Source organism: Notechis scutatus, chromosome 4, assembly GCF_049901735.1.
Source record: "Notechis scutatus isolate UNSWTSFEM ecotype Mainland chromosome 4, rNotScu1.2, whole genome shotgun sequence".
Lineage (NCBI taxonomy): Eukaryota > Metazoa > Chordata > Lepidosauria > Squamata > Elapidae > Notechis > Notechis scutatus.
In genome coordinates, this window is record NC_142012.1 from 168,118,376 (window position 1) to 168,141,530 (window position 23,155).

General features: G+C 47.6%; 1 protein-coding gene across 6 annotated transcripts in view; it reads left to right on the forward strand.

The window, feature by feature from the left end:
* IL1RAP (interleukin 1 receptor accessory protein) overlaps positions 1-23,155 on the forward strand; it is a 117,358-nt gene that overhangs the window by 40,085 nt on the left and 54,118 nt on the right. For 5 of the 6 annotated variants that reach the window (XM_087965623.1, XM_087965621.1, XM_087965624.1 and 2 more), the window contains 2 exons: positions 11,044-11,102; positions 17,112-17,397. In XM_087965623.1, the coding sequence (XP_087821749.1) occupies positions 11,045-11,102; positions 17,112-17,397 (344 nt within the window). In that variant the 5' untranslated portion in view covers position 11,044. The remainder of the gene's footprint in view (positions 1-11,043; positions 11,103-17,111; positions 17,398-23,155) is intronic. The other variant, XM_087965620.1, reaches the window with a different exon arrangement.

Below are 23,155 nucleotides of genomic sequence, written 5' to 3' on the forward strand. Positions count from 1 at the left end.
CAGCTTCCCCATTGATTCTGCACGTGAGACGGTCGCAAAAAGGGAATATATGAAGTAATCAGATAAAGATTGTTAAAAAAATAGATATAATTAAATAATAGTGATAAGAAAATGTGGTTATTGTTATCTTGATAAGAAAAGTATTAAATATAATTGTAAGCACAAGATATATGCAGCCAGTCGACACACGGCGGTAATGAAATGGAATTATTGTAAAATATAAAATAAAAAAATTCAAAAGAAAAAGGTCGCAAAAGGGGATCATGTGACCCCCCAAGGACACGGAGAGCATCGTAAGTATGAGTCAGTGGCTGTAGTCTGAATTTTGATCACGTGACCGGGTTTTTTTTTTTTGCTGCAATGGTCGTAAGTGTGAAAAACGGTCGTAAGTCACTTTTTTTTTCAGCGCCTGGGAAAAACTTTGAATGTTCAGTAAACCTTGAATTAAGGAAAAATGTCCTAACAACGAGGACAATTAACCAGTGGAACAGAAATTGCCACCAGAAGTTGTGGGTGCTCCAACACTGGAGGTTTTTTTAGAAGAGACTGGACAGTCATTTGCCTGAACAGGGGGCTGGACTAGAGGACCTCCAGGGTCCCTTCCAGCTTCTATTCTATTCTATTCTATTCTATTCTATTCTATTCTATTCTATTCTATTCTATTTTTTTAGTATTTATTTGATTTGTCAATCGCTTACAAGAAAATAGGTATAAGTATAAACATAGTTATGAATACATCAAATGGATACATATAAGAAAAATAAAAAGAAACAATAGGACAGGGATGGTAGGCACGTTGGTGTGCTTATGCACACCCCCTACAGCCCTCTTAGGAAAGGGGTGAGGTCAATAGTAGACAGTCTAAGGTTAAAGTTTTTGGGGTTTGGGGAAGAAATCACAGAGTCAGGTAGAGGATTCCAAACATTGACCACTCTGTGGCTGAAGTCGTATTTCCTGCAATCAAGTTTGGTGCGGTTTACCTTGAGTTTGTATCTATTGTTTGCTCTTGTGTTGTTATGGTTGAAGCTGAAGTATTCATTGACAGGTAGGACATTGCAATGTATGATTTTATATACCATACTTAGATCAGACCGAAGGCGGCGTAATTCAAGGTTTTCTAGGTCTAGAATTTCAAGTCTGGTGGCATAAGGTATTCTACAACGAGTAGAAGAGTGGAGAACTCTTCTTGTGAAATATTTCTGGACTTTCTCAACTGTGTTACTATCAGATACGTAATGTGGGTTCCAGACTGATGAACTGTATTTGAGTATTGGTCTCGCAAATGTTTTGTATGCTGTAGTTAGTAGTGTGATATTACCGGAGAAGAAGCTATGTAGGATTATTCTATTCTGTTCTATTCTATTCTATTCTATTCTGTTCTATTCTATTCTATTCTGTTCTGTTCTGTTCTATTCTTTATTATTTTATTTTATTTTATTTTATTATTTTATTTTATTTTATTTTATTTTATTTTATTTTATTTTATTATTTTATTTTATTTTATTATTTTATTTTATTTTATTTTATTATTTTATTTTATTTTATTTTATTTTATTTTATTTTATTTTATTATTATTTTTTTATTTTTTTTATTTTTTTATTCTATTCTATTCTATTCTATTCTATTCTATTCTATTCTATTCTTTATTTTCTTCTATTCAATTCTATTCTTTATTTTATTTAGAATAGAATAGACTACTTTATTGGCCAAGTGTGATTGGACACATAAGGAATTTGTCTTGGTGCAAATGCTCTCAGTATACATAAAAGAAAAGATTCATTCGCTAAGAATCAAGAATCATAACGTACAACACTTAATGATAGTCATAGGGTACAATCAACAATCAAATCATACTAGGAAACAGTCAAGTGGGAGGGGTGATACGGAGTGGTGAGAAGATTAACAGTAATAGTAGTGTACACTTTGTAAATAGTCGAACAGTGTTGAGGGAATTATTTGTTTAGCAGAGTGATGGCATTGGGGAAAAAAATGTTCTTGTGTCTAGTTGTTCTGATGTGCAGTGCTCTATAGCGTCGTTTTGAGGGAAGGAGTTGAAACAGTTTATGTCCGGGATGTGAGGGGTGTGTAGATATGTTCACAGCCCTCTTTTTGACACAGGTCCTCAATTGAAGGCAGGTGGGTAGCCATAGTTTTTTCGGCAGTCCTAATTACTCTCTGGAGTCTGTGTCTGTCCTGTTGGGTTGCAGAACCGAACCAGACAGTTATGGAGGTGCGGAGGACAGACTCCATCATTCCTCTGTAGAACTGGATCAGCAGCTCCTTGGGCAGTTCGAGCTTTCTGAGTTGGCGCAGAAAGAACATTCTTTGTTGTGCTTTTTTGATGAAGTTTTTGATGTTAGGTGTCCATTTTAGGTCATGTGATCTAGTAGAACCTAGAAATTGGAAGGTCTCTACTGTTGATACCGTGTTGTCTAGTATTGTAAGAGGTGGTCGTATGGGAGGGTTTCTTCTAAAGTCTACCACCATTTCTACGGTTTTGAGTGTGTTCAGTTCCAGATTGTTCCGGTTACACCACGAGGCAAGTTGTATAACCTCCTGTCTGTATGCAGATTCATCGTTGTCTCGAATGAAACCAATCACTGTTGTGTCATCAGCAAACTTCAGTATTCTAACAGATGGATCGTTTGAGATGCAGTCATTGGTATATAGGGAGAAGAGAAGTGGAGAAAGCACACAGCCTTGGGGGGCCCCTGTGCTGATTGTACAGGTATCGGATGTGATTCCGCCTAGCTTCACCTGCTGCTTCCTGTCTGTTAGGAAGCTTATGATCCACTTACAAGTGTGTTCAGGTACCGCTAGTTGGTTTAATTGACTTAGAAGAGTGTCTGGAATGATGGCATTGAATGCTGAGCTGAAGTCTACAAAGAGGACCCTTGCATAGGTATTTGGAGATTCAAGGTGTTGTAGGATGTAATGCAGAGCCATGTTAACAGCATCATCCGTCGATCTATTTGCTCGGTATGCAAACTGCATGGGATCTAACAGCGGATCCGTGATGGTTTTCAGGTGGGACAGCACAAGCCTTGCAAAGATTTTCATAACTACAGATGTTAGAGCAACTGGTCTGTAGTCATTCAGTTCCTTGATGGAGGGCTTCTTTGGCACTGGGATGATGGTATTATTTCATTCTATTCTATTCTATTCTACTCTATTCTTTATTCTATTCTATTCTATTCTATTCTATTCTATTCTATTCTATTCTATTCTATTCTATTCTATGCTATCCTATTCCATTCCATTCCAAATTCCATTCCATTCCATTCTATTCTATTCTATTCTATTCATTTTCTCCATTCTGTTCTATTGTATTCATTTTTTGCATTCTATTCTATTCTATTCTATTCTATTCTATTCTATTCTATTCTATTCTATTCTATTCTATTCTATTCTATTCTATTCTACTCTACTCTACTCTACTCTACTCTATTCTAAGCTACACAGAACCCATAAAAGACCAAGTCTGAAGACCCACTCACTGTTACAGGAGCATTTGATGAAATATGTCAAGACACAACTGAAATATTGCAATATTATGAATGTGTAGCATGACCCTGACAATTCTTGCATCTATTTCTGAATTCTTAAATGTACTAATAAAACACCCCTTTAAAAATAAAAAACACCAACTCCAGCCCTCAATGAATTTGCGAAGCCTGCGAAGGACACTTTGAAAGCCCAAGATCCTTTTTACAAAGTCCTTTTAGCAACCGCAGAATTACGACCAGAAATGTGTCAGGAAGCACAGCGACTGCTTAAGTGAAACTGTGAGCTTGCTTCAACTTTCCTGGGCTTTAAATTGCAAAGATTGGTTTTAAAGTGATTTAGGCTTTTTTTAATCGGCTCAACTTTCCTTCGCTTTAAATGCAAGGAATGGTTTTAAATTGACTTGTTTTGTTTTGTTTTTTTACAAAAAAAACAAAAAACATTGATGACCAAACATTACGAACTGATCTGGGCCAAAATTCCCCCCCCCGACCCAAAACCTCCCCAGTGGGTGTCTGTTGACCTGTCAGAGCCTGTCTGAACCTAGAGCAGGTGACCTTGAAGGTCATTTCCAGGTGGCCAGGGAGCCCTTTGCAGCTGGAGCTGCTCCGAGCAAAATTAAAATAGATTTTCCGCAGCTTCGGCAAAGGCCTGGTTGCCAGGTTGCCTTTGGCTCCGGTTGCTAGGTTTTTGGAATGACAAAACGCCAGAAGACGCAGCCTTCGCCGGGTGCTTGAGACACAAAGGGGCAGGAGAGGAGCAGGGAAGGGGGGGCTCTGGGTTAGGGAGACCCTCCCCAGCTTTTCCTGGCCGCTGGAATTATTTTTCTGGGAGGGGGGGCAGGATACCACATCTAAATGATGCCAAGGGATGAAGGGACTCACCCCTCTGCAAAATGGAAAGTCTTGGGGGCACCCAAAAAGAAGGTCAAAAAGAAAGAGAGAAGGAGAAAGAGAGATGAGAGAGAAGGAAAAATGAGAGAGGGAGAAAAAAATGAGAAAGAGAGAGACGCACACACAGAGAAAGAAAGAGATGAGAGAAAGAGAGAGAGAGAGACAGGAAGAAAGAGAGAGATGAGAGAGAGAAAGGGAGAAAGAGATGTGAGAGGGGGAGAAGGAGAGATGAGAGAAAGATTAAGAGATGAGAGAGAAAGGGAGAAAGAGAAAGATGAGAGAGGGAGAAAGATGACAGAGAGATGAGAGAGAGAAAGTCAGAGGGAGATGAGAGAGAGAGAAAGGGAGAAAAGAGAGAGAGAGAGAGAAAAAAGAGAGGGAGAGAAAGGACAGAAAGAGAGGGGAGAGATAGAGAGGTGAGAGAAAGAGATGAGAGAGAGAAAGACAGCGGGAGATGAGAGAGAGAGAGAAAGGGAGAAAGAGAAAGATGAGAGAGGGAGAAAGATGACAGAGAGATGAGAGAGAGAAAGTCAGAGGGAGATGAGAGAGAGAGAAAGGGAGAAAGAGAGAGAGGAGAGAGAAAAAAAGAGAGGGAGAGAAAGGACAGAAAGAGAGGGGGAGAGATAGAGAGGTGAGAGAAATAGATGAGAGAGAAAGGGAGAAAGAGATGAGAAAGACAGAGGGAGATGAGAGAGAGAGAGAGAAAGGGAGAGAGGAGAGAGGAAAAAAGAGAGGGAGAGAAAGGACAGAAATAGAGAGGGAGAAATAGAGAGGTGAGAGAAAGAGATGAGAGAGAGAAAGACGGAGATGAGAGAAAGAAAGGGAGAAAGAAAGAGAGGACAGAGGGAGCAAGAGAGAAAGAGATGAGAGAGGGAGAGAGAGAGATGAGAGAAAGAGCGAGGATAAAGAGGGGGAGACAGAGAGAGAGACCAGTTTCCCAGAGAAGGGAACCCCCCCCCCCCTCCCGAGCTACAAAACCTGGGTAGGCGTGGCTAGGAGGGGGTCATGTGACTGGGTGGGAGTGAGTGACATTGAGTGGGCCACGCCCACCCAGGTTTTGTGGCTCCCGGGGTTTTTCCCTTCTGTGGGGAACAGGTCCAAATGGTCCTTGGAGTGTTTCAGGGTGCAGGACCCCTGTTTTGGGGGGTCTCTCACTTTCCCCAACCTGGCGCCCTCCGGACGGGCCTCCTTGAAGCTCTCCCCAGCCCCAGCTGAGCGTGGAAAGGGAGGGGCAGGTTGTGGGGGGGCTGTCCCGCACTCACATCTGAGATTTTTCTCTTTTTTGGGGGCCATCCTCGAAGGGGAAGGACGTGCAGGCAGGACAGCTGTGGCAAGGAAGGGGGAGGTCGCCCCCAAAGCTGCCCCTTTTCCGAGGGGGTTTGGGGACGGGGAAGATGGTTTGGGGGCTCCCGGTTCCAGGGGGGTTTATGACCGCCCGGGCTCTTGCAGAGCAGAACCTCTAGCCTTGCAAAAGGGGAGGGAGCAGAGCATTGGGGGCTTTGTCTACTTTACTCCTCCACTTAACCGTTCGTTGAGTGGCCGAAGTTACAACGGCCCTGAAACAAACAGAGAAAACGAATGGCGGGAAAAAAGACCTCCATTCATGGTTGGTTTATTTATTTGCTAGCTCGATCCCCGTGCTTCGCTACGAAACTCTGGGTCGGGCTTAGTTTTGGGGGAGGAAAATAAGGCGGGGGGAGGAAATGCTGCCTCTGCCTACCAGCATCCATCGGGATTCCTCTGGCTAGCATCCCGTCAGTATGTGCGAGAGAGTGGAGGGCTGTTTGGAAACTGAAGCAGTATTTGGCTGTGTGAGCAAGAAGGAGACAGTAAGGAGCCTGGGCGCGGCTTAGCTCAACTGTTCTGTACTAAAGCTGTTTGGTGCTGCTGTGAAACTAAAACTGAAACTCCTCTACTTGTGTTTTGCCTTTGGAAGAGATTTCTTTCCAGGTGGGGAGGGGGACTAGAACCCCTTAGCATCAGAGCGTGTTAATAATAACAATAATACAGGAAATACTCTAAATGCTCTGAGGGTCATTTGGAAAAATCCTTTCTTAGGGAGCCCCTAGAAGCCAAGAGGAACCTACGGGCCAAATTTCAAGTTTGTAGGCTTTACGGTTCTGGAGATTTCGTGATGATGTGTGAGTGGCATTTCATTTTTACATATGTGTATTATTTTTATATTTTTATTTTCATTCTATTTTTTTTTAATGGCTTACGTATGTTTTTACACTTCCCCATGGTGCCATGATCAAAATCCAGGCAATGGGCAACTGGTGTGTATTTATGACGGTTGCAGTGTCTGGGTGTGCATGTGTGTGTGTTTCAAGTGATTCCCCAATGCCAGAACATAGAATAATAGAGTTGGAAGGGACCTCAGAGGTCATCTAGTCCAACCCCCTGCTCGAGCAGGAGAGCCTATATTGACAGCCAAGCTCCTGCCTGTTGAAGAACTGGGGAGGACTGGATCAGCGTCCTCCCCTCATACAAGGATCATGCTGGGAAAAAGCTTCACGTGCTAAAAAAAGAAATGCCAGCATGGCTAAATGGAGGCAGCCCTCCCTTTCCTACCTAAATTCAATGTAGAGAAAAGGAAAGTCCTACACTTAGGCAAGAAAAACCCCAAGGTCACATATAGACTGGGTGAAACCAGGAACTGGGAGAGGGATCTGGGATCTTAGTGGACAACCAGCTAAATGGGAGCCAATGATATGCAGCAGCAGCCAAAAAAGCCAATGCAATCCTAAATTGCATTGACAGAGGGATACAATCGAGATCAAGGGAGGTACTAATACCACTCTATAAAGCCTTAGTAAGGCCACACCTAGAGTACTGCATCCAGTTTGGATCACCACACTATAAAAAAGAGGTTGAGGCTCTAGAAAAAGTGCAGAGAAGAGCAACCAGGATGATTAGGGGACTGGAGGATGAAACATACAACGAATGGTTGCAGGAACTGGGCCTGGCTAGTCTAGTAAAGAGAAGGACCAGGGGAGACAGGAGAGCATCTTCCAATATTTGAGGGGCTGCCCCAGAGAGGAGGAAGGGGGTCAAGCTATTCTCCAAAGCACCTGAAGGCCAGACAAGGAACAATGGATGGAAACTGATCAAGGAGAGATTTAACCTGGAAATAAGGAGAAACTCTGCTTTAGTGGCTAGGAGAAAAAAACCCATGGCTGGCTAGGGAATTCTGGGAGTTGTAAAGAATGCCAAATACGTACAGCATGTTTTGGAGTAATGTTTCCCTTGGTTTTCCCCAAAGAGGAACCAAAAAAAGTGACCTTGGGGCAGATTTGTTGTTTTTCTGCTGCTTAACAAAAACTCAGAAATATTGCATTGCTGCTTGTGCTGAATGCTCAGAAATGTGCAAAGCGGCTGGGTGAGCATTTGTTGTGGTCCGCCAGCAGACAGCGGAGCTGGTGGCAGATGGGACAGTGAGGAGGTTGGGGGAGGAAACTGGGCCAGTCCTGGAGTCGGGGGAAGGCTCGGACGAGGGCTCTGCATCGGAGGCAGAGATGGGGCCAGGGCCGTCCGACAATTATCAGCTGCCTTCGGAGCCGGAGATCAGTGGGGAAGAAGAACAGCTGGAGCCTGTTTTCTGTGTGCGCATGCGCAGAGCTGCCAGATGAAGGGAACAGCTAAGGAACCAGGGTTGACTCGGGAGTAAAGCCACAGGTGGATGGTGAATGGACCCTCCCATAACAAGGAATAAAAGAGGAGCGAAAGGGGAGTGGGGTTTGCAGGAGGCAATTAGTTCAGTTCATTTGGGTGGAGATCTGTTCCTGCATTCTTGCCATGTAATTGCTGCTACAGAGTGGCGTTTGGAAGCTATCGGCCTGGCAACTCTCCCAGCCTGAGAAAGGTCTGTAGTTGTGAAATCTCATGAGATTCTCATGAAAGACTGTTGGCCGTGACTTTGCTGGAGAGGAATTCCCTTGAACCTAAATAAAAGTGGTTTTATTGGGACGAGGAGTCGGCTTTGCGATTTTGGGAAGCTCTAGGTCGGAACAGCATTGAGCTTTGAAACATGTTGTATGTTGCACCTTTTATTTAAAAAAAAAAAGCACAGAGAGGGGCCCTTGTAGACTCTGCACTGGGTGGTTTGATGCCCACTGCCAGCCTGGCAGAGCTGCTTTGCCACCCGAGCTTTGAGGGGTGACTCAGGCTGCGTGCCAGACGGTGCTCCATTCGAAATACCAGACAGACACTCTTAGACTCTGTTGTTTTAGAGAAGAGAAATCAAGTGGCAGCATCAGAAGAAATGCGAGATCTGGGGCAATAGGCGTGGAAATCACATATACAAAGTGGTGGCAACGTTCCCACCCACACTAGTTCCAATGGTCCATCCAATCGACGATGCGCATAATGCCATGTGGGGCATCTTCAGGTAGTGATGCAGACATCCGGCCGTTGACCTTGGCTTGGTTTGATAAAAGACCTGCGGTTGCGCAGTAAGCAAGCAAATAAGCACAAACAATAAAAGTTTTCCTCAAGTTATCCAGTCCATTCTCTAAAACCTCCAGCACACTTCCCACCTCCACCAAGCCCGACGGATTCACCCTCCCCCCATCACTATGGCAGCCGAAAAGGTAGCGAAAGAAAGGAATCTTGAAGGCTGACATTCGGCCCTCCTGCAAAAGAGGCATTAGCCCCGAAAAAGAAAACAAATGCAAAATCACAGAATAATATACGTTGGATAAGCAATGCAAACGTTTTAAGGTTTGTCAGGATATTTCGCACGAAGTGCCTGTATGATGAACCTAGGGGCTCAAACATCCCCATCATTGACCCATTCTGACTGAGATTTATTTTATTTATTTATTTATTTATTTGATTTGCCAATTGTTTACAAGATAATAAGTATAAGCGTATACATAGTTGTGAATACATGAAATGGGTACATATAAGAAAAATAAAAGAAGAATAAGAGAAACAATAGGACAGGGACGGTAGGCACGTTGGTGCGCTTATGCACGCCCCCTACAGACCTCTTAGGAAAGGGGTGAGGTCAATGGTAGACAGTGGGGAAGAGACTACAGAGTCGGGTAGAGTATTCCAGACATTGACCACTCTGTTGCTGAAGTCGTATTTCCTGCAATCAAGTTTGGTGCGGTTTACTTTGAGTTTGTATCTATTGTGTGCTCTTGTGTTGTTATGGTTGAAGCTGAAGTATTCATTGACAGGTAGGACCTTTGGAGAAATGCTTTGGAGAAATTTGGGAAATGCTTCCAGACAACTAAATATTGGGGTCTTGCTGTGCCTTCAGCTGTGAGGTATGAAGAAGATGGGGAGGACGGGGAGGATTGGGGTCGTAAGTCCAGGGAAGGCGGGTCGTGGGAGGAAGCCCTTCGCGTTGGCTTCCTTGTCCCGACTGACCGTTTTTTCTTGGGGGTCTTTTCCTGCCTTCGTCTTTTGGGGAGGTGGTTTTGACGGGGGTGCTAGGCCTGGTTAAGGAGGCGGTGGGGATCTTGGGGAAAGCGTCCCCAGAAATCAGGGGGTAGGGCTGGGGAGGGAGATCAGGCCCTGCGTGCGAATCCTGGGAAGGGGCAAGGAGGAAGGGAGTGGGTTCCTAAGATCTCATCCAGCAAGGAGAGATTCTCGTTCCCTCCTTCGAATCTCTCTGGCTGGCCTTCCCTTCTCCTCCTCCTCCTCTATCACCAGTGCTAATGTTTCATCACCAGCTTTCCTTCTCCCCTTCTTCTTCTTCTTCTTCTTCTTCTTCTTCTTCTTCTTCTTCTTCTTCTTCTTCTTCTTCTTCTTCTTCTTCTTCTTCTTCTTCTTCTTCTTCTCCTCCTCCTCCTCCTCCTCCTCCTCCTTCTCCTTCTTCCTCCTCCTCCTCCTTTATCACCAATTCTACTCCATCACCAGTTTTCCTTCTCTCTTCTCCTTCTCCTCCTTTTCCTCCTCTTTTTTTCCTCCTCTTCTACCAGCAGTTCTTCTCCTTCAACCCCAGTTTCCCTCCTCCTTCCTCCTTCCTTCCTTCTCCTCCTCCTAATTTACCACCAGTGCTACTCTTTCATCACCAGTTTTCCTTCTCCCTTCTCCTTCTCCCTTTTCTTTGCCTCTTCTTCCTCTTCCTCTATCACCCGTTCTATTCCTTCATCACCAGTTTTTCCTTCTCCCTTCTCCTTTTCCTCCTCTTTCTTTTGCTCCTCTTCTACCACCCGTTCTCCTCCTTCAACCCCAGCTTTCCTTCTCCTTCTCCTTCCCCCTTCTTCCTTCTGCCCCCTCCTCCTCTACTTTCAGTTCTTCTCCTTCATCATCAATGAGTTTTCCTTCTCCTTCTTCTCCTCCTCCTCCTCTTCCTCCTCCTCCTCCTGCTTCTCCTCTATCACCAGTTCTTCTCCTTCATCACCAGTTTTCTTTCTCCCTTCCTCTCCTCTTCCTCTTTCTTTACCACCATTTCTTCTCCTTCGACCCCAGGTTTCCTTCTCCCTTCTCCTCCCTCCCATCACCACCATTTCTCCTCCTCCTCCACCACCAGCTCCTCCTCCTCCTCCTCGGGGTGACCACACGACTGGCATCGCCAGAGCCCCCAAGCCCCCGGATGGACGCCTGATGCCCATAGAGCCGCCAGGCCAAACGGCTGGCTGTTCCCTCCCTCCTTCCCCATCTCTACCTGTCTGTCTCCTCTTTCCTCTGCAGGATGAGGCCCCACCTGGTCGTCCTGATCGCGCTCTGCCTCCATGCCGTCAGCACCTCTGGTGAGTGGTGAGCCCACAAGTTGATCCCGCGGAGAACGGAAGGAGCAGGGCTGCATTCACACCACACCCCGACATGGGGTCAGGGCCCAAGGTTGCCCAATGCAAGATCAAACCCACAGAGCTGAACCGAGCCTCCCGCAGGCCTTTGGTTGGCCAGGTGGCACATTGTGTGTGTGTGTGTGTGTGTGTGTGAACACAGTCAAGACGAACCCCAACATCCTCCTTTGTTTCAGTTGGGAACGCAGGAAGTCCTTGACTTGTGACCGCCATTGACTTTCCTTGCCCCTAGCACTGTCGTCATACGTCACTAAGGGAAACGGTCGCGAGCCAAGGACTAGCTGTAGCTTTCTCGCTTTGGAGCCGGAAAAGCTTCTCACTTAGTGACTGCTTTGCTCAGCGGTCCTGATACCGCAGTGGGTTATAACTCTGAGGCCTGGCCGTACCTCCATTTTTTCCAGCACCGTCCTCCTGGTCGCTAAAGCGGAGCGTCGTCAGCGAAGGACGTTACCCTGTAGTTTTGTCACTTTGGAGCCCGAAAGCAGGGGAAAAGCATGCGGTTTCTCACTTAGTGACCGCTTTGCTTGGCGTGTCCTGATTTGCGGTCGCTAAGCCTCTATTGATCAGCGGCTGCGTCTCACCATCTCCACATCCAACTTGCTCTCGATCTGCTTTTTCACCCGTGTTGCGACACAAAACTCGGTTAGCAGGAGGGTTTTGGATTATCTTCCCCTTTAAAAGAGATTCCTGTCTCTGCAGGAGATCTCAGGATCCCCAAGGTTCGATTAGCGCCATTTCCCCTCCCGCCAAGAAGGCCTCACCTGCTTCACCTGGCTAAAAACGGCCTCTCGGCTTCCGGGAACTGGTGGCATCTGCCAAAGTGTGCAAACCAGGCATCCTATTTCACACGGCTGTCATGGCAACTCACAGAGTCAACTGGAATAAAAGCACAACAGAATAAGAGGCGGATGGAAGGGACCTCGGAGGTCTTCTAGTCGGACTCCCTGCTCAAGAAGGAGACCTCGTGGGCACATGGCAGCCCACTCCCTTCTTGAAAGCCTCCAGGGTTGGAGCATTTGCAACTTCTGTTCCACTGGATAATTGTCCTTACTCTTAGGAAATTCCTCCTGCTCCAGGTTGCTTCTCTCCTGGGTTAGTTTCCATCCATTTCCTTCCTTCCTTCCTTCCGTTTTCTTCCCCCTAATTCCTCCCTCATTCCTGTTTTCTTCTACCTAATTCCTCCCTTCATATTTTTCCTTCCTTCCTTCCTTCCTTCCTTCCTTCCTTCCTTCCTTCCTTCCTTCCTTCCTTCCTTCCTTCCTTCTTCATCCTTCCTTCCTTCCTTCTTCCTTCCTTCCTTCCTTCCTTCCTTCTTCCCTTTCTTTCTCTCCTTCCTTCCTTCCTTCCTTCCTTCTTTCTTCCCTTTCTTTCTCTCCTTCCCTTCCTTCCTTCCTTCCTTCCTTCCTTCTTCCCTTTCTTTCTCTCCTTCCTTCCTTCCTTCCTTCCTTCCTTCCCTTCTCTCCTTCCTTCCTTCCTTCTTCATCCTTCCTTCCTTCCTTCCTTCTTCCTTCCTTCCTTCTTCCCTTTCTTTCTCTCCTTCCTTCCTTCCTTCCTTCCTTCCTTCCTTCCTTCCTTCCTTCCTTCCTTCCTTCCTTCCTTCCTTCCTTCTTCATCCTTCCTTCCTTCCTTCTTCCTTCCTTCCTTCTTCCCTTTCTTTCTCTCCTTCCTTCCTTCCTTCCTTCCTTCCTTCCTTCCTTCCTTCCTTCCTTCCATTGCTTCTTGTCCTGCTTTCCAGTGCTTTGGAGAAGAACTTGACCCCCCCTTTGTGGCAGCCCCTCAGAACAACAGAAGACAGAGTTGGAAGGGACCTTGGAGGTCATCTAGTCCAATCCCCCCCCCTCAAGCAGGAGGCCCTATATCAATGCTGACCAATGGCGGTCTAAGAGACTGGACAGCCACTTTGTCTGACATGTTATAGGATCTCCTGCTTGAGCAAGGGGCTGGACTAGGAGACCTCCAAGGTCCCTTCCAGCTCTGTGATTCTATATTCAGTGGAACCGCTTGCCGTCAGATGTTGTGGGTGCTCCATCACTGGAAGGGACCCCGGAGGTCTTCTAGTCCAGCCCTCTTCTCAAGCAGGAGACCCTGTTTCACTCCAGACAAATGGCTGCCCAATCTCTTCTTAAACACCCCCAGTGATGGAGCAGCCACAACTTCTGGTGGCAAGCAGTTCCACTGGTGAATTGTCCTCCCTGTTAGAAAGTTCCTCCTTAATTCCAGGTTGCTTTTCTCCTGGATGAGTTTCCATCCGTTGCTTCTTGTCCTACCCTCACCTGCTTTGGAGAATAGCTTGACCCCTTCCTCCTCCTCCTCCTCTCTGTGGCAGCCCCTCAAATGTTGGAAGGCTGCTCTCATGTCCCCCCCTGGCCCTTCTCTTCCTTAAATTAGACATACCCAATTCCTCCAACTGGTCTTTTGTATGTTTCATCCTCCAGCCCCCTAATCATCTTTGTAGCTTTGTGGATAATCTTGAGCCATTTCAAATGGTGCCAGCTGGGGAATTCTGGGAGTGGAAGCCCACCCCACTCTTAAATTTGCTGAGGTTTGAGGAACAAGCGAGTAGAAGCGTTTGCCCAGAATATAATGCAAGGAAGAGACGTTGAACCAACTGGAAACGGCGAGGAAATTTAATTTATCTAATTGGAAAATGGTCAGGATTCCCTGGTGCCAATTAAGGTTTTGGCTTCCAAAGAGAACTTTCCTTTCAAGCCAAAGAGAGCTGATAGAGAGGAGATTTAAAAAGGCGGAAGCCAAGAGCTGATAAGAGAGGAGATCAAAGGGGAACTTAAAGATATATGGGTACCAGGCCTGGAGAATCTTTTTTTAAAAAAAACAAAAACGGTTCCTATGGAATCCAGGTGGACCGAGGGACAATTAGCAAGCCGTCGTTAAGAGGGAACAGAAGGTTGGCTTGCGTTGGAAAACGGGAAGATTGCCCGAAGTGGCCTAGCCAAGAAAACACACCTTACACTCCACTTAATGAATCTGATGGAAAATGGTTCCAATGCAGCCGTATCTCTCCCCTGGGAGGGAAGGATGGGTGGAAGGGAGGTCCCGTTTGCTGGACGTTGGCTGAGATTTATGGATATTGTAGTTCTGATTTCATGTGATTTTATGGATGCATCCAGAGAGCAGCAAAGGTGATTAGAGGATTGGAAGCTAAAACATACGATGAACGGTTGCAGGAACTGGGCCTGGCTAGTCTAGGGAGGAGAAGGACCAGGGGAGACAGGAGAGCAGCCTTCCAGTATTTGAGGGGCTGCCCCAGAGAGGAGGAGGAAGGGGGTCAAGCTATTCTCCAAGGCCAGACAAGGAACAATGGATGGAAACTGACCCAGGAGAGATTCAACCTGGAAATAAGGAGAAACTTTCTGACAGGGAGAACAATCCACCCATGGAACAGAAGTTGCCTTTGGAAGTTGTGGGAGCTTCATCCCTGGAGGCTTTCAAGAAGAGGCCGGACTCCATCTGTCAGGAATGGTGTAGGGTCTCCTGCTTGGGTGGGGGGTTGGACTAGATGACCTACAAGGTCCTTTCCAACTCTGTTATTCCATATTCAATGGAACACCTTTTCTTCAGAAGTTGTGGGACTTCATCCCTGGAGGCTTTCAAGAAGAGACTGGACTGCCCTCTGTCAGAAATGGTGCATGGTCTCCTGCTTGCACAGGGGAAGGTTGGACTAGATGACCTACAGGGTACCTTCCAACTCTGTTATTCCATATTCAGTGGAACAGAAGTTGCCTTCAGAAGTTGTGGGAGCTTCATCCCTGGAGGCTTTCAAGAAGAGACTGGACTGCCCTCTGTCAGGAATGGTGTAGGGTCTCCTGCTTGGGTGGGGGGTTGGACTAGATGACCTACAAGGTCCCTTCCAGCTCTGTTCATCTGTACTCCATCGGTCAGGAATGGTGTAGGGTCTCCTGCTTGGGTGGGGGGTTGGACTAGATGACCTACAAGGTCCCTTCCAGCTCTGTTCATCTGTACTCCATCGGTCAGGAATGGTGTGGGGTTTCAGCAAACTCAGCGGGGGAAGCCGGATTCTCTTTAACAATTGCGTAACTAATTGCACAAACGAAGCGATTCGCTTAACCCCCCCGTGGCAAGAAAGGTCGTAAAGTGGGGCAAAACTTGCTTAACAACTGTCTCACTTAGCCACTGAAATTTTGGCCTCCCTTTACAGCCATAAGTTGAGGAGCCTCTGTATTCTAGGCCACATAAATCTTTCCTATTTAAGCAGAGGGTTTATTCTTTTCCCCCAAACCAGCCCGTTCCTCTTCGTTGTTGTCCCTGAGTACAATTTACAACCTTGTGCAAGTTTGGGAATATTTGATGGTGAGAATGATGCCAACCACTCCAGTGACGGTGTTTGATTTTCGTCAAGGGTAGTCCTCGAGGTATGACTGCCATGGGAGCCCGAAGGTTCTGTTGCTAAGTGAGATGGAGCAGAAAGTGAGAGAGTCGCCCAAGTGAGTTTTGCAACCTTCCTTGCCACCATCATTAACCAAAATTGCAGCAGTTGCTAAGCCTGCCGCACCGTCATTAAGTGAAGCTGGCTTTCCCCCCCAGATGAGACCCAGGGAAAACTTTCTGGATAAGGGGGGGAAACCCCCCCCCCCACTCAATTCTTGGAATAGGCTCCTGGGAGGAAGGGTTTCTTCCATCCAGGGTTTCCCCACAGAGGCTGGAGAGTTAAAAGAGGGATGGTGGGGTGAATCCTGCTGGGGGTTGGACTGGATGACCTCCGAGGTCCCTTTCCAGCTCTGAGCTTTTAAGGGCATTCTGAGAGGTTGCAGCTGTCCTGAGGTCACATAAGCCTGATGCCCAACCTCTACGTTTCCACCCCCACCATCGTGAGCCCGGATCCCAAGGCTTCCTCGGGTTGTCGTTGTCGTATCATGCACGTCCCCCTCATGCGAGCTAAGCTCAGGGATTTGCTCCTGACAGATTCCCCCACAGGTTCCCCCAGCCTCGTCACAAGACAGGGACAGCATCCAACGCAGGGATTAAGCCTGGCCTTCGCTGCGAGACGTGCGGCTAATTCCGATTTTTCTCTTTGAGGTTTGGGGTCGGTTGGCTCACTGACTTGGAGACGACGCGGGAGAGCGTGGAAAAAAAATGAAATTAGAACAGAAAATAGAATAGATATTGGAATAAAGAATAGAGTAGAGTAGAGTAGAGTAGAGTAGAGTAGAATAGAATAGAGAATGGAATGGAATGGATATTGGAATGAAGAATAGGATAGAATAGAATAGAATAGAATAGAATAGAATAGAATAGAATAGAATAGAATAGAATAGAATAGAATAGAATAGAATAGAATTAAAAATAATAGAGTAGAGTAGAGTAGAATAGAATGCAATGCAATGCAATGCAATACAATACAATACAATACAATAGAGCTGGAAGGGACCTTGGAGGTCTTCTAGTCCAACCCCCTGCTCAGGCAGGAAACCCTATACCACTTCAGAGAAATGTTCATCCAGTCCCTTCTTAACAACTTCCAGTGTTGGAGAATTTACAACTTCTGGTGGCAAGCTGTTCCACTGGTTAATTGTCCTCACTGTCAGGAAGTTTCTCCTTAGTTCTAAGTTGCTTCTCTCCTAGGCTGAATCTCTCCTTGATCACTTTCCATCCATTATTCCTTGCCTGGCCTTTGGGTGTCTTCTGCTAGCTCTGCGCATGCTCACACTGGGAACAGGCTCCAGCTGCTCTTCTTCCCCACTGATTTTGGACTCCAAAGGCAGCTGATAACTGTCGGACGGCCCTGGGCCCCATCTCTGCCTCCGACGCAGAGCCTTCCCCAGACTCCAGGAACGGCCCAGGTTCCTCCCTAACCTCCTCACTGTCTGGCTCTGCTGCCAGCTTCCATCAGCTGCCGGTGGGTCTCAAGAGTATCTGATGTAGGTGACCGGCATTTAATTCTCTTTTTTTTTTGGGTGGGGGGCTCCATTCCAGAGCGCTGCGACGACTGGGGGGTCGACACCATGAAGCACAAGCCGGTGTACAGTGGGGAACCGGCCAAGATCAAGTGCCCGCTCTTTGTGGCTTTTGTGAAGTACAACTACAGCACTGCCCACTCGGCCGGCCTGACCCTCATCTGGTACTGGATCGGGCAGGGCCAGGACCTGGAGGAGCCCATCAACTTCCGCCATCCCGACAACCACATCAGCAAGGAGAAGGACATGCTCTGGTTCCGCCCAGCCCTGCTCAACGACACGGGGAACTACACCTGTATGCTCAGGTAAAGCGCCAGCAAAGTCTTCCTTCTCGGGCTCGCTTGGTGGGTGGGGACGGGCGATGACCTTGTGATGCTTCGGATTGGCGGCAGCCGCATCATTCGTTCGAGGCGGTTAAAGGAGAATGTTTGTAGCCCGGGGCTCGGCTCTGAACTGGGTGCTTTCCTTGCAGACGTTTCATGGGCCAACTAGGTAACAGCATCAGTGCTAGAGGTTGGTGGGATGTGCAGAGGAGGAGGAGGAGGAGGAGGAGGAGGAGGAGGAGGAAAAATACTGTGGGGTCCTGGGCGCTGTCTGAGCTTGGTGGTTGCCTTGCAGACGTTTCATGGGCCAACTAGGTAACAGCATCAGTGCTAGAGGTTGGTGAGGTGTGCAGAGGAGGAGGAGGAGGAGGAGGAGGAGGAGGAGGAGGAGGAGGAAGAAAAAGACTGTGGGGTCCTGGGTGCTCTCTGAGCTTGGTGGTTGCCTTGCAGACGTTTCATGAGCCAACGAGGTAACAGCATCAGCGTTATGAGGAAATGGGTTTCATGGGGAGGTGGAGGAGGAGGAGGACTGAGGGGGGTGGGTCTTTCGTGCTGCCTGTTGTGGCCTGCCAGCTGCCAATGGAGCTGGTGGCAGACTCAGACAGTGAGGAGGTTGGGGAGGAACATGGGCCATTCCTGGGGTCTAGGGAAGGCTCTGATGGATGCTCTGTATCGAAGGGCAGAGATGGGGCCAGGGCCGTCCGGTATTTCCCAGCTGCCTTCGGAGTTGGAGATAAGAAGTGGGGAGGAAGAGCAGCTGGAGCCTGTTCTAGATGTGCAAATGTGCAGAGCTGTCAGGAGAGGAGAACAACTAAGGAACAGGGGCTGACTCATAATAAAAGGCACAAGTGGACGCTGAATAGCCCCTCCCTGGAGACTAAATAGAGGCAAAAGAGGAGGAGAGGTTGCAGGAGACAATTAGTTCTGCTTATTATGATGATGATCTTGATGAAAATAAATCACCGGGGCCTGATGGATCACATCCCATAGTTTTAAAGGAGCTGGCAGAGGTCATCTCAGAACCACTGCACCATATCTTTCAAAAATCCTGGAGTACCAGGGAACTACCAGAGGACTGGAAAAGAGCTGATGTGGTTCCCATCTTCAAAAAAGGGGAAAAAACAGACCCAGGAAACTATAGAGCAATCAGCCTAACATTAATACCCGGGAAGATACGCCCCTTTGGGTCATCACAGGTAGCCAGGAGTTGGCGTGGGTCACTGAACCAGTAATAACTTCTGGCTGGCCACACCCACGACCCGGTCTCCCCTCCCCTCCCCTCCCCACCCAGTGGCTGGGGCATTCTGGGAGTTGAAGTCCTCCAGGCTTAAAGTTGCCAAGGTTGGAGACCCCTGACCTAGAATCTCCAGAGACATTAAGCGGAGACAATGCAAAGGGGAGTCAAACCGGTTTAGAAAGGGAGCGGAAAGGGCAAAGGCCGGGGAGTCTCCAGCACAGCCGATAGAAAATATTACTAAATTTGCAGATGATACAACAGTGGTGGGAGATGAGTCTGCCTACCGAGATGAGGTGGACCAACGGTTGCTTTCGTGGTGTGGAGACAATAACTTGGTCCTCAACACCATTAAGACCAAGGAGCTGATAGTGGACTATAGAAGGAAGCCCTTGTTTATCCATGGAGACCGAGGGGAGCAAGTGGCCAGTTTTAAGTTTCTGGGTGTCACCATCATAAAAGAGGACCTGACCTGGGGGGGCTCACATTGCAGCCCTGGTCAAAAGGGCCCAGCAGAGATTATATTACCTGTTACTTCTCAGGAAACAACAACTGAATGAGAAACTGCTGGTGACCTTCTACCGCTGCACCAGAGAGAGTATCTTAACTTCCTGCACCTCTGTATGGTTTGCCAATTGCACAGTGGCAGATAGGATGGCACTCCAGAGGGTTAAGGTCATTGGCCATAGGATCCTGGGCTGCCCTCTCCCCTCTTTGGAAGAGCTTTGCTGCCTCAAGAAAGTTCAAAACATCCTCAAAGATCCATCTCATCCTGGGAACCCTTTTTTTTTGAACTATGACCATCTGGCAGACGGTATAGGGGAATAAAAACATGGATAAATAGGCTGGAAAACAGCTTCTATCCCAGGGCAGGAGCTCTTTTGAATTCTGCCATATAGTTGGTGCAGTGTCAGGGGTTTTCGGTTCAATGTGTGGAGGGTGAAGGATGTGTGTTTGTGTTTATTTTCATGGTCACGGTGTGCACTGAAGATGGTGTTGGATTTCGTTTTACGAGGCGCACTGAGAATAAAGTAAACTAAAAACTAAACTAGAAGTGGAAATTCAAGAGAGGAAAGGCCAGAGAGGGGACCAATGTGGGCAACAACTGGAAGGAATATTTATACGGAAATGAGTTGTCGAAGGCTGCAATTGAAATGAAGGCAGTAAATCTGAGGGCTCCAGGGGAAAAGAAAAGTTGATTAAAAGAAGTCATACATGCGGTGAGGAGGTTGGGAAAAGGCTGCAAGTGAGGTGGCGGAATTGGAGTAAATGATAAAATTGGGGGGAGGCGTTCCTTATTGGAGAGGGGCCGTGTGGTTTATAAATAAATTTATTTATTTAAGGTTGTGTTCGTGCCACATCACAAGAAGCATCCCGTGTGTAACATTTCTCAATCCTTTTTCCGTGCAAAAACATGGTTTGTGAAGCCTTTTGGGGAAAGGCCTGGCTGAATTTTGCATCAAAGGATGCTGGAGGAGGTGTATGCACTTAATAAATAAAAATCAAAAAGAGGAAATTGGGAGTTTATGCACTGGATCTTATGGCCAAGCTGTGCAAATCTTTCTTTCTTTCTTTCTTTCTTTCTTTCTTTCTTTCTTTCTTTCTTTCTTTCTTTCTTTCTTTCTTTCTTCCTTCCTTCCTTCCTTCCTTCCTTCCTTCCTTCCTTCCTTCCTTCCTTCCTCCCTCCCTCTTCCATCCTTCCTTTCCTTTCCTCCCTTTCCTCTATTTTCTTTTCCTTCCTTCCTTCCTTCCTTCCTTCCTTCCTTCCTTCCTTCCTTCCTTCCTTCCTTCCTTCCTTCCTTCCTTCCTTCCTCCTAAGTGAAACAGTAAGACAGCGAGGGGATCCCAGAAAAGCTGATCATCGGAACAGCTGATCGTCCTCTCCTTCCTTCCTCTTCTCCTTCCTTTCTCCTCTCCTTCCTTCTTCCACCCTCTCCTTCCTTCCTTCCTTCCTTCCTTCCTTCCTTCCTTCCTTCCTTCCTTCCTTCCTTCCTTCCTTCCTTCCTTCCTTCCTCCCTAAGTGAAACAGTAAGACAGTGAGGGGATCCCAGAAAAGCTGATCATCGGAACAGCTGATCGTCCTCTCCTTCCTTCCTCTTCTCCTTCCTTTCTCCTCTCCTTCCTTCTTCCTCCTCTCCTTCCTTCCTTCCTTCCTTCCTTCCTTCCTTCCTTCCTTCCTTCCTTCCTTCCTTCCTTCCTTCCTTCCTTCCTTCCTTCCTCCTAAGTGAAACAGTAAGACAGTGAGGGGGATCCCAGAAAAGCTGATCATCGGAACAGCTGATCGTCCTCTCCTTCCTTCCTCTTCTCCTTCCTTTCTCCTCTCCTTCCTTCTTCCTCCTCTCCTTCCTTCCTTCCTTCCTTCCTTCCTTCCTTCCTTCCTTCCTCCTAAGTGAAACAGTAAGACAGTGAGGGGGATCCCAGAAAAGCTGATCATCGGAACAGCTGATCGTCCTCTCCTTCCTTCCTCTTCTCCTTCCTTTCTCCTCTCCTTCTCCTTCCTTCCAACTCCTGGCTACCTGTGATGACCCAAAGGGGTGTGGCACAAACACAACAAAGTCACAAAAGTAGGTAAAGTCCCTTTAATGCCTCCAACTTGGCCTCCAATGTCCAGTTCATCGGCTGGAGAAAAAAACTCTCCCGAGAACAGATTTTAAAGGGAAGAAATTTAGTCCGACCCCAAAGCACATATAAATTATAAATAAAACCCAACACAAACCACACTGCAGCAATTAACGAGACAGGGCAGGATAAGGAATTGCAGAAGTCAAAAGATAACAAAACGCACACAGTTGGGAGGACGCAGGAACCCAGATAAGACTTGACAAACAAAGATAATTCACGCTTTGCTTCCAGCAAGGTGCTGTGTGCAAACACCCTTTTTCAATCCTGTTTTCCCAGCTGCAGCTAATGAAGGGGATCAGGGCCCTTTCCTCCCCCATAAATCACACAACTCATGTTGCTCCCTTCTCCGTTCCTCCCTGCATGCTCTAGGATGAAGAGGGGGTGGGCCTGGGATCTTCCTCTGAATGCCCTTCCCCAGTTTCCTCCACAGACACTGGAGCCACACTCCCACTCCCCGTCTCCCCCTCAGAATCAGACTCCAACAGGGGGCATGACACTACCGGTTCGCCTGAACCAGTGCGAACCGGCTGAATACCACCACTGGTTACGATGATGATTGATTGACTGATTGTTGCTTGATTGATTGAATGTATATGCCACCCATCTCATGGTTTGACGCGATGCTAGGTGGCTTATAGTCTAATACAGATAGTTCTCAACTTGCACCTGTTCGTTTAGTGACCGTTCAAACTTACGGCAGCACTAAAAAAAAGGGACTTATATGACCCTTTTCCCACTTACGACCATTGCAGCATCTCCATGGTCACCTGACCAAGATTCAGACACTTGGCAGCTGACTCGTATTTATGACGGTTGCAATGTCCCTCCGTCCCCTTTTGCGACCTCCGGACAGGGCAGAGTCCACGGGGAAGCCAGATTCACTTAACGACCATGTGCCTAACTTAACCACAGCAGGGATTCGCTTAACAACGGTGGCACAAAAGGTCACAGAAGGAGGTAGAATTCAGTTAACCGGCGTCTTGCTTAGCGATGGAAATCCGGGGCCTCCGTTGCGGTCGTAACTTCGAGGAGCCCCCTGGGAAAAGACACCACTAGTAAGAAGAGCGTTGGCTGTAAAGGCGGATTAAGAGGGTAAAGGATGGAGAGAACAAACCAAGGTTAGACAAGAGTTCGAAACACGCGTGTGGCTGATGCTTTCCTACGCACAGAAGGACGTGTTATCTGCTGCGATTTGCGGCCCGTGTTAGATGAAATGGATTTAAAAATTAACGTTTCGTGGACTGAGCTAATTGAGTTGGACAGACATCCGGGGGAGCGAAGGGTTGTGAGTTACACACCGACTACTAGAGCTACAGATTAATTGGCCCGCCTTGGTCGGATAGTCCCTTCTAATTATGGGGTGAAGTGGAGGGTGGGGAACATACTGGAGAGGGGCTGGGGCAGGGATGCCGAACCTTGGTTGTGGTGTGCCAAAAGCGCGTGGGCGTGCCAGCATCCACAATGCAATGCCCCCCCCCCGCGCATGCGTGCGCAACACCCCCTGCCTCTTTACCTGCACTGTGCATGTGTGCGTCCCCCGGGCTGATTTTTGGCCCTTTGGACGCCGTTTCCTCCCTCCCGGAGGTTCCAGGGAAGCCTCTGCAGCCTCGGCAGGCCGAAAAACGAGCCCGTTTCGGCACTTACGGTATTTCCGGAAGGCCCTTTTTTCAGCTTGGCTGGGGCTCACGTGCCGTAGGTTCGCCATCACAGAGCGAGGGGCTGGTGGAGGAGGGGTGGGTGGTTGGATGGGAGGTGGCAGGAATGTTTATCGATGGAGCCAAAAAGGGGCTTTCTCCCCACTTTGTGATAGAGGTAGTCCTCGACTTGCGACCACAATGGAGCCCGTTGCTAAACAAGAGAGCGGTTAACTAAGGTTTTGATCCC